The sequence below is a fragment of the Adiantum capillus-veneris genome, chromosome 7, assembly GCF_014529385.1.
Source record: "Adiantum capillus-veneris isolate H3 chromosome 7, ASM1452938v2, whole genome shotgun sequence".
NCBI classification, from domain to species: Eukaryota; Viridiplantae; Streptophyta; class Polypodiopsida; order Polypodiales; family Pteridaceae; genus Adiantum; species Adiantum capillus-veneris.
In genome coordinates, this window is record NC_140937.1 from 124644226 (window position 1) to 124661667 (window position 17442).

Here is a 17442-nt window from a genome sequence, read left to right on the forward strand (position 1 = left end):
CATGCCTATTGACATGTCTTCGCAAAAAAACAAATGACAGCCTTCCTATGTCATTCCATACCGGCATAAATTACATTTGGATGTGTACAAAATAAAAGGAATCTTTAATTTTTTCCAAAGGGTGATAAATGACGAGGCTGAAGCCTCAGGACCTCGACCTTAAGGACAGACGGTATCTTCTCTTTATCTAGGCTGATGCAGAGCACATCACCCTCAAGCCACGTGAAAAAGACTAATGGATTATGAACAAGGCTATGAAAAAGGTATTTGGAGCGATACTTGGATCTTTATGGTTCTTGAAGGAGATTTTTGCAAGAGTCAGGAGGTTTCTGATGTGATTGCTTTTCCTGGTATGGCACCTTTATACATTTTCCGATGAAAATGCTTTGGCCCTGTGCCTCTAACCTGTTGGGAAACATATCGAGGCTAGGTTGTATATGTCAGGAATTTTGTAAATCCTACCTGTAGCGTGTAAGTACTGTTATTCTTTGGCTCTTCGAGTTTGCATTTTGAGGTATGGTTATCATATCGAGATACTGCCCCTTCAAGCTTGTCAAAACATACCCCAGATTGTCAAATCTTTCTAGTATGTCTTGCTGCTGGCTTTATGACAACAACAGTCATTGCATGCGTGTGTTCATTTCCCTGATTGGGTACTTCCGTTGTGATTTTGTGGTTATCATGCAGGCATCGCTTCGAGCAAAGTCTGGAGGAAAGCTTGCGTTGGAGCAGAAGGCTGATTCGGGATTTTCATTTTTATTTCTTCTGACTGTGGGTCTATTGGGTGTAATAGTGGGATTCTTTATGCGCTCCTAGTTGTCTATGGAAAATGTGAGAGATTAGGGGTACATTACACACATGCAGGAATATGGATCACAATGGTGGCGGTTGATATTTCGGCAATTAATTTTGGGGTTCTTTCATGCTATTTAGATGACTACACCAGTGTCATCCATCATCCAGATCACTAGACTCGTTGGCATATGTACTGCTGCTAAATGATGAGAAGTTTGGGGAAGAGGGGTGATGAGAGTGCTCACTAAGCAGTTTTTCTACCTTCTGGAAAGAGTCCATCAGCAGTCTTTTCATGTAGTCCAAAATATCTTGGAGTGCAGTCTTTTCTTGCTTTGTCTAAAACTAGAGGTCATACCTTCTGGGTGGTGGGTTTGCCAATCTATGTTTAATTAAAGGCGGCTGATCATCAGATGAGGTCTTTTGGTATGCTTGTGCTGAAGCATGGTTGTCGAGGCAACATGTGGACCATGTTGAAAATTTATCTTTGCATCAACCGTTCACTTTTGTAAGGTTTGTAGGGTGTAATGCACAGCCTCGAGGGTTGAACAGGGTTCATCTCTCCAAATAGTGTGATTAGACTCATCACTTTATGCTATGGAGTGTGTCGTATCATGTTGTACCTTACTGGTGTCTGCTATTCATATATTTTGTTTCTCAATGAGGGTCTTCAATGGTGGAGAAGCTGATGCTAGGAAGCTTGTTAACGTGGATGCATTGCTAATAAGTTGTGGAGATGTTTCGACAAGAGTTTATGAAATTTGTTTCACTCTTCCAAGGAGTTGTTATAGTTGGTTGTTTGAACGTTGTTTATTTGCACCAAGAAACTTCTGTATTTTATATTTCTGTGCTGAAGGACCAGTTTTGTCCTTTCCTGCTGTCAAATGGCTTAAGGGATGTAACGATCAAGATTAAGTATCACGTGAAACAGTGCCAAATTTATTCCCAACCTGATTAGTGCAGGTAGTTTTGGGTTATCCTATGGTAATTGAGAAATGAATTTACTTTGTTTCCCTGGTTTTGTCTCAAAAAGTGTACATGCCTTTGAGTTGCCAAACAATGGCCTACCTTTGTGCTCAATTGCAGTTAAACGATTTTATGGACAGTTGTGCAGCGTCCTACCCAGTTGCAAGGATTTCTCATAGGCAACATTTATCATTGACATAATGTGCTCTAACAGGCTTGTACTCTAAATTTTTTGTGCAAGTCCAGTGTTAGGTTTGTTAGGTTTGTTGTGTAGAAGTTTGAGCTTCGAAGTCCATGCCAACCTATCTACTAGATATTCTATTGAATTTTGATATTTATCTTGATTGCCATATAGAGTGGTTGTCTTTTGTAATGGTTTTTTTTTTGAGCCCTCAGAGCATCAAAATTGAATTTTGTTACCCATTAATTGCTGGTGGAATTGGGCTAATGCATATATACTTAAGATACCTTTTTCACGATCCTTAATTTGTTGGTCACAAACCGTTTTTACCATTCTGAACCACAGGCTTTAAGCAGACCCCTGTACAAGGCATCCCTTTGCATCGAGTGTAAGTGTACTTATTTGCAAAGGACTAATCTTTCAGGTGCAACACTTGAGTCCAAAGGACAAAAGATAGTAAAGAAATGGACAGCAAGGGCACATTCATATTTGTAGGTAAAGCTCCAATTCTCACTTATGAAGAAAAGTTTGTAGAGTGGGCAATCCACCATAAGGATTGGAAGCAAAACTTGGAAAAGTAGGGATATGGGAGTACATCAGCTATTATAGCATTGCCAAAGAGCTCCAAGATCTCTTTTCATATTCATTATTTTTATTCTTTGGCTTTTCAAAGCACAGTAATTTTCTTTATAAACCACAAATTTTTTTGCATTTTATGCATATCATGAAAGAACATTAAAAGTTTTTTTCCCCTTTTTGTGGATTTCTCTCCCTTTTAAGCTTGTAAATATTCATTTTCTTGCACTATAAGGGTTTAGACATTGCCTGTGAGATATGTTATGACTTCCCTTTTCTACAGGCTTCCATACAATAATCTTATTTTCAACCTTCTCTCTTCAATTTTATCTCGGGTTCCTTTTGAGCGGGGTATTTAATACTTGGGTTATTGGAAGGGGGATCTGAGGCTAGTGTAAGCTATCTAGCCTCTTAACCATGTAGTATGTTAATCTCTAAGCGATGATGGCCTTTGAGACATGTTCCACTACCTTTGAACCATGTTGGATAAAGCTCCTTCCAATTTTCCTCATTCACCCTATTCCACCAACTTATGAGTAGTTCTCTACCTCCATTCGGGGTTCATCTCAAAGACTGCCCACTTATGAGATGAAGGGGGGAAGGATTAGTTTTAAAAGGAATGGTGAACTCTAGATTAGGTCACCTTGACACTATAGTTTTGCTAGATCTAACCTTTATACTCACTCATGGATATACCTTATATAAACAACCACATATCCACTCACATCTAGAGCAAGTGTAGGGATTGTATCTCTTTGTAGTCCATGTACCACAATTGTACTTGTTATCATATAGTCATTATGGTTATCGTCTAAGTTTTGTGTCGTGTGTTCCTACATTTCAACATGACTCTCTCAAAATGTTATCGCCTATGTTTACGACTTTAAGTCTAATAACATTACACAAGAAGATGAAATTATTGATCAAATGTGTCATGAGATTGTTGCTAAGGGCTTTTGGAAATTTCCATTGAGCTTGTAATTACATGTATGCAAAATGTTGTATGGAAAGCATAAAATTTACTTCTTAAGCTTCTTGCCCTCAATGTCATCACATGGAGTGCAATGATTGTGGGATAGGCTATATTAAAAACTAGTGTGGTTAGGGTTGCAGGGAGCTCCTTGTTTTTCCCTTATAGCATGTGAGGCACGTACGAGGCGAGAGGGTGGACGTCATGACCGTGGTGCTAGGCTTGAATGAGTACCGGGGAAAGGATACCATCCCTAAGGGGCTAGGGTTACCTCGAGGGGGAGGGCTTGAAAGCCTCGCCCATGGTTTTGCAAAAGGTTCTCGAACCCATCCCAACCCCCCCCCCCCCCCCCCCCGCCCCCCCCCCCCTTGCCCCTCAATTTCCAATTTTCGAAAGAGGTCTGTCCTCTTGCCCCTCATGTGGTGGTGGTGGTGGTGGGGAGGGGGCGAGAATGGTGACGTGTATGTGAGTCATCAAGGCAGAACGGTTTGCTGTTGCAGTCGAGAGTATTCAGTGCTGACAGAAGAGAGTCGAGCAAATCACAACCTATATTATTATTATAATTTTTGAAACAACTAAAAACTGTTTTTTGAAAATGCCAAAAAATTGACATAAATAAGGAAAAACCGAGCTACCGCTACGGTAGCCCACCACCCATTGGTCTTGCAACATTCTCTCTCTCGCGCTAAAAGGATCAAATTTGAGTCCAAATTTTTTCTAATGACTGCTCGCAGAGGTGAGAGGGGTCCTTACTTACCATTTTGCCTCCCAAGAACCTATCTAGACCAGTACCACTAGCCAGAATCTTGACACTTATTGGAATAGCACTCCATAACATCTTCCATAGAAAGATCTTCATCGACAGTGGGCCGTTGTAGATTCCACGTATTACTTGCTACCACCATCCATCTTGATTCCGGCCATTGCATGCTCCATTGCTTGTTAAGGGGGGAGAACCAATCGATTGACCATTAGAGTTTGGCAAATACTCCTTGTTTATGGTTTATAGAAATGTCTGTTCTTTGGCCATTGCCGAGCTTTCCACTCGAAATTGGACTTGCAGATAGGCAACAAAAAATTATCTAGCCTTTCTAAAACTTTGTTAATCAGTAGCCTTTCAATGCCATCGAGGTGAAATTGGGCAACTAGTTCGTCTCTTTCTTTCTAGCTCTTACTAATTTTGTCCCAAAAATGGGCCAGGTGTGAGTTCTTTGCCATTCACTGTTCTCGCAACTTCTCTTCAAAAAGGATTCAATAGTTCGCTACCTGCTTTAGAGAGCCAAGGGGACCAATGTGTTATGGAGTTTTGGAAATATATGGTTAACTCTCCCTACTCCAGTGTCTCTGTTGCTTTGGTGCTCTTACATACCAGCTCGTGGTTCGTGCCACCTAATCTCATGCACCAACTTGTGGGTGGTGTGTTGGCTTCTCTAGGTTTAGGCTCAACCCTTGATGGTGTTTTGGTGATATGATCATCTGGTTGTGTGTGCATGCTTTTTGGATGTGGATCTAGATAAATGGGATTTGCTTAAGGATATGGTTATTCAAGGTACTGCTCACGTTCTGTGTCATGCGCACCATGGGTGGAGAGATAAACAAAAAGTATATAACACCTAGTTAGATAGCATGAACAATACTTCAAAAGAGAGAGAAATTAAGCAATTGACAACAGTTGAGGACCAGATTTGCATGGAGCCGGTCCCCCCTCCAAAAGGCTTTGTATTATGGTTTCTCTGAGACATTTTACAATACAATTCTTTGTGTTCCTTCAATACTAGCTAGTGCTATGAAGATGGAAACTTCAAGCACTAAGTACAACACTAACACAACATCAATTCCCTCACGGTCTGAAACCCAAGACCTCACACACCTTTGAAGATAGTGAGAGCTAGCGGGGTATGATAATAGATTGAGAGGAAGGAGTATTCTTACGAGAAACATATACATCTCCTCACATAATCACTCATATTAGCATAGCTTAGCTTAGTAGTTAGCATGGTAGAGGAGATGATCATGCATTGAAGCTTGACTCTTGGCTGGATTTGCATCACAAAGCCAAGAGTTGTTGGTGTAGGCCTCCCTTCTCACCAGCTTGGAGTAGGTGGTAAGCTTTCCATTAAAGCTTGAGAAAGAGAGAGAGAGTCTTCTTGCTTCACACATAGATTGTGTGAGTGTGTTAGTCAATAATGCCTTGAGAAAATCAACCCCCCCTCTCTCTCTTGGTTTACCCCTCTTGCTATTTGCTCATCCTCACACCTCATTGGACCTCCCTAGGCCTAGCTAATGAAAATTAAGCAGCATAAGTGATAGTCTTCTGACATGTGTCCCCTTTCCCATTTTGTGAGAGCTTTAGGTAATTAATTAATTCAACTAAACTCTCACCGGGACCCCTTTGCCTCCTGGCCAATAGGAATCAGGCAAGCCATTGGGCTGCTGAATGCTCATTGGACCCCTTGGGAGACTGTCCAATAGTCTTCTAGAGAGCTTAATTCTTATTGGTTCTTTTATTAAGTGTTTTTAAATTAATTAAATTAGATTTACTCTAGCCTAATTCTCATTGGTCCACCTCCAAGACCATCCAATAGGAATTGAGTACACCTTGTGGGCATCTTGGCTAGGGAGCTGACATGTGTCCCTCATTCCCTTTGTGTAAAGGGATCTTGTGTGTGTGTGTGTGTGTGTGTGTGTGTGAGAGAGAGAGAGAGAGAGAGAGAGAGAGAGAGAGAGAGTTAGTTAATCTCTCAGCTCCTACTTCTAGGGCTCGCCCCCTCCTATGTAGGGATGGTTGAAGACTTTTAGGATACACCTAAAGCATCCAATTTCCCTAGGCTTTTGACCTTTGGACACAACCTTTGAATTTTGGAACCTTAGCATTTTGGAAGTCTTGATGGGATGAACCTTAGGGTCTTTTGAGCTCATTTTTGCACATAGCTCTTTTGCAGATGGCCCCCCCTATGGATCCCTATTGTGGCCGGCCTGCTAACTTAACCAATATTCTAGCTTTTTCTCCCTTGGCACTTCCCCATATTAAATGATTAGTTTAACATGAAAAAATCATTTAGGAGAATTAGATATTGATTATTATGACACGGTATATGAGAAGCGTACATGAGTATAGTAATCACTTCTTTCAAAAGAAACAAACATGTTGTATGTATGTATAATAGGTAGACAATAATGGGAACTTAAAAGCATGAGTAGGTCCTCCCAATTTTGGATTCATTAGTTTTGAGGGAATCCAAGGAGATACCTTTGTTTCAAGTGACTAAAGTAAAAGGTAAGTGTTTTAGAGCCTCGTCCCACCAAGTGGCTAGAGGAGCTCGAAGTGCTGTGAAGTTGATGGGTCGAGGTCTCGCTTGACACCTGGAACACTTGGAGCAACTACTCGTACGCAGAAACATACAGAATTTTGTTTATTGAATTTGCCAAGAGAAAATTGTAGGAAATTAGGTCTATTGTTTAGGTTTTTATACTATTTTTTTCTATTTTGCGGTGTCGAGCCTCCTCCCACCAAGTGGCTAGAGGAGCTCGAAGTGCTTGACACTTGCAGCACTTCGAGCGACTACGTAGAAACATACACAATTCCGTTTCTTGAATTTGTCAAGAGGAAATTGTAAAAAATTAGGTCTATTGTTTACGTTTTTATAGTATTTTTTTGGATTTTGGGGCGTCTGGTGCAATTCTGGAAGCGTTGTTCTTTGTGGTTGCCAGGTGGAACAACAACTAGAACATAGTTTTAACCTTGTGGGAAACTATCCAAGAGACCCTAAAGATCTAGGCGACGAGTAGAGTTGAATTCAAGACCTGTCATCAAAAGAAAGAGAGAGAGAGAGAGAGAGAGAGACATCTGTGATGCTGCGAGTGAGACAGCAACAACGAGGGAGACGGGAACACATGGCATACGGGAAAGAGAGATTTCCCGTCCTCTGCGCAGACACACTGTTGCATGCCAGGGTTTAAGGAAGGGCTGCAGAGCAACATCGAGGAGGGGCCAATGGTCGTATGCGAGTCACATGAGCCAGCGGCCGAGGGCGGTGAACGGAACAAACGACCAAGGACGGGGGTTCAGAAGCAGAGGCGGGGATCGGGGGGAGGGGCTGCGCCTCACTGAAGATCTTGCTGAGGAGATGCTGTGCAGGCAGGGCTCACAGGACACGAGGGAAGAGAGAGCAGAGAGACGCTATTGTGCAGGCAGGGCTCACAGGACGCGAGGGAAGAGAGAGGAGAGAGAGACGCTATTTTACCTGTTTTGGGCACGGAGGGAGAATGAGATCTGCCGAGATTCCGTTTAAAATAACAACATAGACCCAGGAGGATGGAGTGAAACACAAGAAGAAAAAGAAAGATTTTAGCTTTGTAGGGTCATTCTCAAGAGCGCAAGAGACCTCATACATCTCTTGGACGAGTTATTGGAGTGGTTTTGTGTCTTTTGAAAATGAAAATTTTCTTTTTCCTTTCAGAAATGTTCGCAAAGTTCCTGCTTTCTTACTTTGGGCTCACAAAAAGTGGGGTTTGAAGAAGTGCTTTATAAGCGTGTATCATCGTAAGCAAGTTCAATTGCATCTTCTAAGGTCTCATGAGCACTCCTTTTTCCTTATCTCTTAAAACAATGATCTAACCTCGTCATGAAACCTCTTCTCTCATGAAAGTTGTCAATAACCTTTAGTTTATGCTATGTAAGCAAAAGCAGTGGCCTGCCTCCTTACAAAGCTTTATTTCCCAATGTCTTGCTAATTCATTCTCAAACAAAAAATATTTCAAAAAGGCCCTTCCAAATTGAGCCCAATCTTCATGAATTTTACAAGTTTATTTAAGGCTCATCCACCATTTGTAGGCTTTCCCAAGTTAGACTTGCCTAAAGTACCTACTCTAGAGGAGCGTTTCTATGCTTTTGCAAGTGTTGTCATTTTTGGAGGAAGTTGTAAGCAAAGTCTTTATTTTTGTCTTTTTCCTTGCCACTAAACTGAGGTGGTTTCATGTCTTTTAGAAAATAAAAAAATCTCTAGCTCTAATAGCATGGTCTTAAAAGGAATATCGTTATTGTTGGACAATGTCTCAACATCCTTGGATATAGATGGAGTGTCCAAAATTATCGACTCTTGAATTATATTTCCCTTCTCGCTCAATGAGTAAGTTTACTCAATTGCGTTTTCATAATGTCAAGTGCATTAAAGGTTGTGTTTGGATTTCCAGAGTACACACCATGTTTGCTAATTGTTCATGTTGCTCATGAGAGACTACGTCGCATTTATTTTTCACCTCCCCCGTCTCAATCTCCATCATGTGAAGATATCTTCATTTGTTATGGTGTCACGGGGAATGTTTTTGTTTTCTTGTTGCATGTTTGTTTTACTCTCCTCTCTATCTTGTTTTATTTTTTTGGGGTTATTCAAAACTCACTGTAGCTTCAAAGGATAACATGAAACCTAAGCTTCCAAGTATGTGCTAACCTATCATCAATGTTCTTATGTGTACACCTATCATTACCTTTATAAATGCTTCCACTTTAATCACTTGGGTTCTTTACTTTCATGTTCAAGAACAAAAAGCATCAAAACATGTCTCCCTAAGACAATTTGGAACATATCTATGAAGTATAAATATTGTACCTTTATAAATGCTTCCACTTTAATCACTTGGGTTCTTTACTTTCATGTTCAAGAACAAAAAGCATCAAAACATGTCTCCCTAAGACAATTTGGAACATATCTATGAAGTATAAATATTGTACGAATTAAAAAAATTGGCTTCCACCATGTTGTTACCATATACATGTGGTAGTGATGTGTGTGAACACACCAGGACATTTTTTCCCTCTTTAGGAGGTTTTTTCCCCGTGCATTGTATATATGCCCATCACTTTATGGCTATCAATCTTTCCATTGCACACTAAGTAACATGCTCTCTATTGTGTGCCTTGAGCTTCCTTTGTCTTCTCCAAGCTGTGGTGCGTTTCCTTGCAACCCTAATTCCAACACATATGGCCTTTCATATGGCATATAGACCTATCAAGTCAGTGCCAAATTGGAATTGTACGCTTATATTTGGACCTAAGATTAAAATGAACCATGTTTGTTGCATGAAATTTAGCAATTTGAAGAAAACACAATATAAACGCATAATACGTTCGATTCTGGTAAAATTGAAAATTGCTCCTGCCTATGTGTTGTTCGCTATTGAAGATAATAGGTGCCCCAAAACTCAAGGAAGAAGAGTTACATGGTGAGAAGTCCATAAACACACTTGAATTTTTCTTTTTTCCAAAATATGCATTGAAAGTTAATTTTACTAGCAAATCAGCCGAAAAAAATTTCCATAAATGAGTTATACCTTCCAATACATAGGATTTCTATTTTTAGAAGCATAACAACACCTTTAGAGCTACTTATGATAGTTGTGTAGCACTTTAGAGGTCACTATGATGTGTTTTAGGATGATCTAATGCCAATCTTATGAAAGTTAAAATAGCATATGTTTTTAAGCTCAAGTTAGGTTCAAAATGTTATTTAAACAGAACTTTGAAGGAAAAATCACTAGCCAGAAATATTACAAGCTTTTTTAAGTCATAAGCTAGCTTTGTGGTTATAGATCACTTAAGAAACTCCTTGGTATCTCAAGCACTAATTCTAAGAAGTTGTTAAGAAGACACAAAAGTGTCCAAGGACATAAAAGTGTCCTATTACTAATCTAGAGTTAATTAATCCCTTAAAACTAGAGACTCTTATAGGGCCCTTACAAGATCCCTGTTTTTTCTAATGAGCACTAGATTTGAGTTACTACATGAAGTGAGCACATCACCAAAAGTGATTCCATATAAGGAATGACTTTCTATTGCATCTATTCAAACAATCTAGAGCTTTCTTTGCCATCCGTTTTCTTGGCCCTACAACTTTTGTCTAGATTGTGTAATCGATGCATTCAAATCGTGGCATCCCCAACTTGTAACTCATTAAACACACTCCCTAGCTTAATAACAATGACACATTTAGCATACATTGTGATCAAAGCATTGTGAAAGGTAATTTGGAATTGGAGCTGATCTCTTGAGACAGCTAATTCCAGTGTTGAAGGATTTCAGCTACTCGTGTGGGAAGATTTCATACAACAGACTAGACAGAAATCAGAGACTAGACTGAAATGAGATTCAGATTCAGATTCAGAAGACTGTTGAGAAGTAAGTATCACTGAATATATACCATGATTGAGATTACAGCGAATATGACTACAGAGAAAAGTATAGCCAACAATACTACCACTGATGCTCAAGTGCAATTATAGCCCAAAGCGCTAATACAAGTGATTACAATTGCAACCCGATATCAATGTAATGGGTCCTATTTATATACTTCAGGATTATTGTAGTAATTATTCTAGTAATTACTAAGTGATTCGCTGCCCATCTTCTAAGAACACGTTCCCACATGGTGACTCTCCAGCCGTCTACATCCTTCCCTTCTTTCTTGAATTTTGGCAAGATTCCAAAATTTCTGAAAAATTCTCCTGTCTTATTCTGATGTGAGACTTAAAAAATCCATCGTCTGGTTCTCATGTTGACAAGCCATCTTCTGGTGGATTTTCAGAGTCTGACATTGAGAAGATGGTGAAGGATGCAGAGCTCTAGATAGATCCCGATTTCGAGAGGCAGCTGAAAAGGCCAAGGTGGAGCTGTCATCTCTCCCTGCTTGCTGAGAAGAAAAGTCGCCCCTGAATTCTGAGATAGAACTACCCAGTATCCTTCCATTGGACCGTCTTCCTTTTGCCCTTGCTCTTTGACCGTGTTGGTGCCTGAGAAGTCTCAGCATCAGCATTCTCCTTTTGAATCAGTCGGTAAATGGCCTCCTGCTCAAGCTGATCCCGCCGGTCTGTGGTCATCTCTACCTCATAAGGTGTGAGAGAATGATAGGTTTTGGTGTCAGGATCATAGAGTGTACGCCTGCCCTTGCTCAATCTGGTTCTGGCCAGTTTATGATAATGCGAAGCAGTATGGATCCATCCTTCTGGAAGAGGCTGATTTGTTTTGACGCGAGCTTCGAAAAGAATCTTAGCCATCTCCCTGTACTGCGGTGCCAAACCCGGCTTTGCTGCAATGTCTTTCTCAGGCAGTTTGGAAGATTCGACCGTGAGCTGTAGTAGCTGATTAGTAATCTTAGTCAATCCTCTGACCTGAATCTTCCACTGGACCATACACAGCTGAATCCTGTGTAGGTCTTTCTTCATTGCTTGAATGTCAGTGATTTGAAGAGCATCATTGAGCAATGTTTGCCAAGTCTTCCATTCCACAGTTGATCGCTCATACCAATCCCTAAGCTCATCAGTTATTTTGAAATATGTGAGTCGATCAACTGGTTCTTGATGTTGAGGATACAGCGCTGGAAAAAATCTTGGCAACTCAGTTTCTCTTGTTGGAACAGCATACAAGAGAATTGGAGAATCAGGCACAAATTCCAAGAAATTCAGAACTGCCTGGTTCTCTTGTTGCATCATCTTCCTAGTAATTCTTACTAGTTGGAATAGAGTTCGAAGAGCAGTTGCCTGTGCTCCAACTGACATTCGTGTTTGAGATCCTTTGCCTAGTGGCTGTCTGATCTTCCAGGATGGATTTCACTCTCTGGTCCAAAACACCTCTGGCATTTGCAGTTGTACCAGAACATCCTTAAGTTGGACCCTAACGTCCTTCATGCAGCGGTAAGTTGGTTCTTGATCGGGTTCATCTTCTTCATCTTCTTCTTCCTCATCCGGGGAAGTCTGTTGCTCAATATAATCCATTATGGCTTGGTTCATTAGAGCATTATTGAACTCTCCCACCTTGTCCTGCAAATAACTCGGCAGACTTTCCATTAAGGACTTTAAATTTTCTAGGTCAAAAATAGCATTGCCTGTGGGGTTTAAAATTTCAGACAAGCTATTGTAGATGTATCTGTCAGTCAGCGAATGCTTCAGACCTGTATGGTGCATTAGCAGCTTCGTGAATTCTGCCCGCTTCATTCTGAGCCCTGCCTTAGCTCGCTCTGCAGCTCTCAGTGCCTCAGTCCTTTGACTTTTCATGATCATAATTTCAAACTCAGCCTTGGCTAGCTTTTTGTTCAACAACTCCTAAGCCCTTTCTGATTTAGCTTCCAATACCCTGTGTTGTATGTTCTGCAGTTCCTGGGCTTTCTGGAGTGTTGCAATCTGATGCTGTGCTTCTGCCAAATCAGCCTTAAGCTTTTTGATCTCATCTTCTGATCCAGCAGCCTCCACCAATTGTCCCATACAGCTGACAATGGTATTCCAAGAAGACTGTATTAGTACTAAACAACTGTCTTTGACCGTGGTTGGATCAGAATCGACAGGTTCATATATTGCCACAAGAGCCACATAAGGTAGAGATGCATAATCAGTTTTGGTGAGTAAGAGATGCCCTCTCAATTTCTGAGTTTGCATTTGCTGCAACTAATCCTTTTTAACCAGTTGCAGGGGGTTTCCAGAAATGGCAGGAACTGTTTCAGACACAGTTGATGACTCTGGACCTTTCCCCTTATCCAGTTGAATCTTGCCTTTGTCTCCTGACTGGTCTGGTACCTTCACCTCAGTGAGTGGCTTTACCTGATCTTTCCCAGAGCCAGTAGCAAATGTAAGTTTGACAACTGACTGATCAGGTGTAGTTGTCTCAGTGTTCGCTTCCTTAACCTGGATTTCGATTTGCTTCAAGAATTCATTGCTTTTGGTTAGTGTAATTCTTGGTTTCTTTGAACTGCCAGCTTCCTCTGCAGTGGCTTTCCTTTTCAGGTCCTTGGAAATTGTTTGACTGTCCGTTTTCTGGTCGTTTGAGGACAGTTCAATATTCTTTGGTTCAGAAATGGGCTGCTCATTCCATGCCTGCTTTACCTGCTCATTAACATCTGCAATAGTAGCCCAATACAGAAATTGCCAAACATACCATGCCTTGAAAATAGTTTGAGATTTCAGCTTGGCAGTCTGTTGGAGTACATTATGCAAGAGTATTTGACACAGGTTAATATGGACTTGTGGATCCAGTATCTTGGCCAATAGCATAGCAAATAATTTCTCTGATACATACGTTGGGTTATTCTTAAGACTGACTGCTTCTGCTAAAAACCTGTAAGCAGCGGAGGCTTCCAGTCCTGCTACTGGAACTCCTTGAGCACTTGCCTTGCGCTTCTTTCTAGCTGTTTCGTCCTCCTTTAGAGCAGTACTTATTTGCTGTGCAGTTGCCACAGACGGTTTGGGCTCATTAGGCATCCGAAATGCAAATGCAATGGCCTCTGGTGTCACTGACACCTTCCTATTATTTATCACAGCACTGCTAGTTTCAACATCAAAGGAATCAAGAACTTGCTTAATAATATCTGTCTGAAAAGCAATCCTTGTGGCTTGCAACACAACTCGCAAATCCCAGAGTTGTAGCAGAGTCATTGAGTGATCAGTAAAGACATATCTTTGGATTTTATTGTATGAGAGAACAGGAAGGCTTGCCTTTGCCTTAACAACTATAGCCTGGGTTTCTTCAAGAGTTTCTTGCATCTTCTCTGAGCGTTTCTTTCTACCCATACACTATGAGGTCGACGACGATGAAACAGGCGAAGGCGAAGAGGACTTACTTGTGTTAAAGCCGTTGCCTGGTGTCGCTGGTAAGGCTGTCTGACCGTCAACTGTCTCGTCAGAGGTCGAAGTTTGCGGTTGTAGTGAAGAAACCTCGGAGCTCGGCTATGGCGAATGGTTGACAGGAGGAAAGCGTCACGCAGGAGATTTATGAGGAAAAATGCTAACTCTCCTGACTGTTATACGTGTTCGCGCCATAAAAGCTCCACCACTCGCCGCTCCTAGACTTGTGTGCACCGTTGCTATCGTGGCAAACATACATTGGACAAGACTGCAACCCATCCTTGTAATAATTATCATTGGCATACCACTTGACCGTTGGCCACTTAAAATTTGGAAAGTGTGTTCATACTGGTTTTGAACTGATTCCTACTCTGGCTGGACCATACTGGTACTGGTTCTTAAATCAGCCTGATCTGATTCTTCAGGTACTGTTTCTGAATCTGAAACTGGTTGCACATGGAAAAGACCAAATATATCTGATTCTGGTATCTCTTGATCAACAACCTCCAGTTCCTTAGTGACTTCTTCTAACCCAGTTTCTCTGGTCTCTGAATAATAAAGTTTGATCTTTGCTCCATTATATACTCCCGGCAACATCAGTCCAGATAAGTCTTTTAATCTGACTGTGCCATTGGAGAAGACCCAATCAACCTCAAAAGGTCCTGCCCAGGCAATCTTCAAATTCGGCTTCTTTGGACCCAATTTAGACTGATATAGAAGCACTAAGTCTCCTTTCTAGAATTCTCGGACTTTAATTCGGCGATCATGCCAGTGCTTCCTTCTTTGTTGAACAATTTCCTGTTCCAATATATCTCTTTGCCTGAGTTCATCTAACTGCATCAGTTCATCCAGTCTTTTCTTAAGATTATGGTTGAAGTCTAGTCCATACTTTACAGCCATTCTCAGACTGGGGATTATAAACTCCATAGGAACCACAGCTTCAGTACCATACACCATTCTGAATGGTGTCATTCCAATAGTTACCTTATAAGCTGTCCTATAAGCCCAGAGAGCAGTCTGAAGCTTCAAATCCCACTGGTCTGGTTTCTTTTACACCACCTTAGTGAGAATAGTCTTAATTGTCTTATTGCTACTTTCAGCCTGTCCATTGCATCTGGGATAGTAAGGAGTAGATTTCCGATGCTTGACTGAAAGCATATCCAATAGGATTTCCATAGTATCATTGATGAAATGTGTCCCTTGATCGGTTACAATTTCCACTGGACATCCATATCGGCAGACAATATTCTCAAACAGAAACCTTGCAGTTGACTTGGTTGTATTGTCAGGAAGAGCTTTAGCTTCAACCCACTTGATAACATAACAAGTAGCCATCACGATGTATTTGTTCTTCCTGGGAGTCACCTTCTTAAAAGGTCCCATAAAATCCAGTCCCCATTTCATGAATACTCCCAATGGTTGTATTGGCATTAAGGGAGTCATGTCTGTAGCTGTTGGTCGGCCAATTCTTTGGCACATGTCACAAGTTTTACAAAAGCTTCCGACATCAGCAATCATTGTTTGCCACCACAGACCTGCTTGCAGAATCTTCTTGTAGGTCACTTCGTTGGAAAAGTGTCCCCCAGACTCTCCATTATGCGCTTCTGAGATAACTTGCATTCTTCCCTCCATAGGGACCCATCTCCGAAGTATACCATCCACACCCAATCGATAAAGTACTCCCCCAATGATGGTAAATTTCAGGCTTTTTATGATCGGAGCCTTCTTCTGATTCTATTTCCAATCCTCTGGAAAGGCACCTTGGGAAAGGAATTGATAAATATCATACCATTTAGGATCCACTGATTCTTCTGCTTCTAACTGAAATAAATCAGCATCCACTGGTTCATCTCTCAGAGGTGATTCTGAATATCCTTCTGTACTTTTGGAAAGAAAGTCAGGTCCACAGTGGTTTCGGCCAGGCTTATGGAAAATTCTGAATTCAAATTCCATAAGGAACATCATCCATCTTATCAGCCTGCCTTGAATAATGACTTTGTTAATCAGAAACAGAAGAGCTTGATGATCCACATAAAAATGGAATAACTTCCCCAATAGGTAATGCCTGAACTTTGTAGCGCTAAAAACCATTCCGAGGGCTTCTCTTTCAGTAGTCGTATAGCCTTGTTCAGCCTGACTGAATCTCCGACTAGCAAAATAGACCGGAGAGTCTGTTCTGCCATCTGGCTGAGCTAATATTGCCCCCATTGCCAATCCTGAAGCATCTACGTGTACATGAAAAATAATATCCCAATTTGGCTGCCTGAGGACTGGTTTACTGGTAATGGCTGTTTTCAAATTCTGGAAACTCTCCTCACACTCAGCAGTCCAATTGAACTTACTGGTCTTCTTTGTAAGCTCATATAGTGGTACTGCTTGAGAAGCAAACTTGTGTACAAATCTTCTATAAAAATTCACATACCCCAAGAAAGAACTCAACTCACAAGCAGTTCTAGGTGCTTTAGCTTGCTGGACACATTGTATTTTGTCATTGGCCATTTCTATTCCATTGCGGGGAACCACATGTCCGAGTAGTTGTCCCTTCCAAACCAGAAATACCGATTTAAATGGATTCAAGCAAATCCTTTTCTCCTGACAGCGTTTAAAAACCATCTCTAGGAATAGAAGGTGCTATTCCTCAGTTGAATAGACAGTGAAGTTATCCATGAAAATGGCGAGGAACCGATGAAGAAATTCATTAAACATCTCGATCATACACCGCTGAAAAGTAGCTGGTGCATTGCATAGGCCAAAAGGCATCACCAGATACATGAATGCTCCCCACTCAGTGATGAAAGTGGTCTTGGCCCTATCTTGAGGAGCAATCTGTAACTGGTTATAGCCGCTATAACCATCCATGAAGCTATACATCTTATATCCTGCGATCTCATCAAGAACATATCAGTAAAAGGTAAGGGAAACGGATCCTTAATGGTCTGGGCATTTAGTTTCCTATAGTCGACACAAACCCTTAATTTCCCATTCTTCTTAGGAATGACGACTATTGGAAATAACCAATCACTACTTGCTACCTCCGTAATGAACCCAGCCTTGAGAAGATTATCAATCTCCTCCTTGACCTTATTTGCATAGTTGGGGTTCATCCAGTATCTTTGCAGTCTAACTGGTCTAGCTTCTGGTTTCAGTGGTATTCGGTGTTGACAGACTTCAGGATCTACTCCCTTCAAATCTGTATGTTCCCAGGCAAATACATCTTTATAGTTTTGGAACATTTTCCTTGCCTTTTCCTTCATTGCCGATTTCAGGTGCTTGTTGACTTTGATCATTCTGGGATTTTCCTCTGATCCAAGGTTCCACTCCTCTACTTCCTGCTCATTTGGAAGCAACCAAT

At 41.1% G+C, this 17442-nt stretch overlaps 1 protein-coding gene across 2 annotated transcripts in view; it reads left to right on the top strand.

Annotated features, from left to right (window-relative positions):
• Positions 1–1060, top strand: part of LOC147454564 (vesicle-associated protein 1-2-like) — a 48510-nt gene extending 47450 nt beyond the window's left edge. For both annotated transcript variants that reach the window (XM_086516473.1, XM_086516474.1), the window contains exon 9: positions 688–1060. In XM_086516473.1, the coding sequence (XP_086372599.1) occupies positions 688–816 (129 nt within the window). In that variant the 3' untranslated portion in view covers positions 817–1060. The remainder of the gene's footprint in view (positions 1–687) is intronic.
• Positions 1061–17442: the final 16382 nt, after the last annotated feature.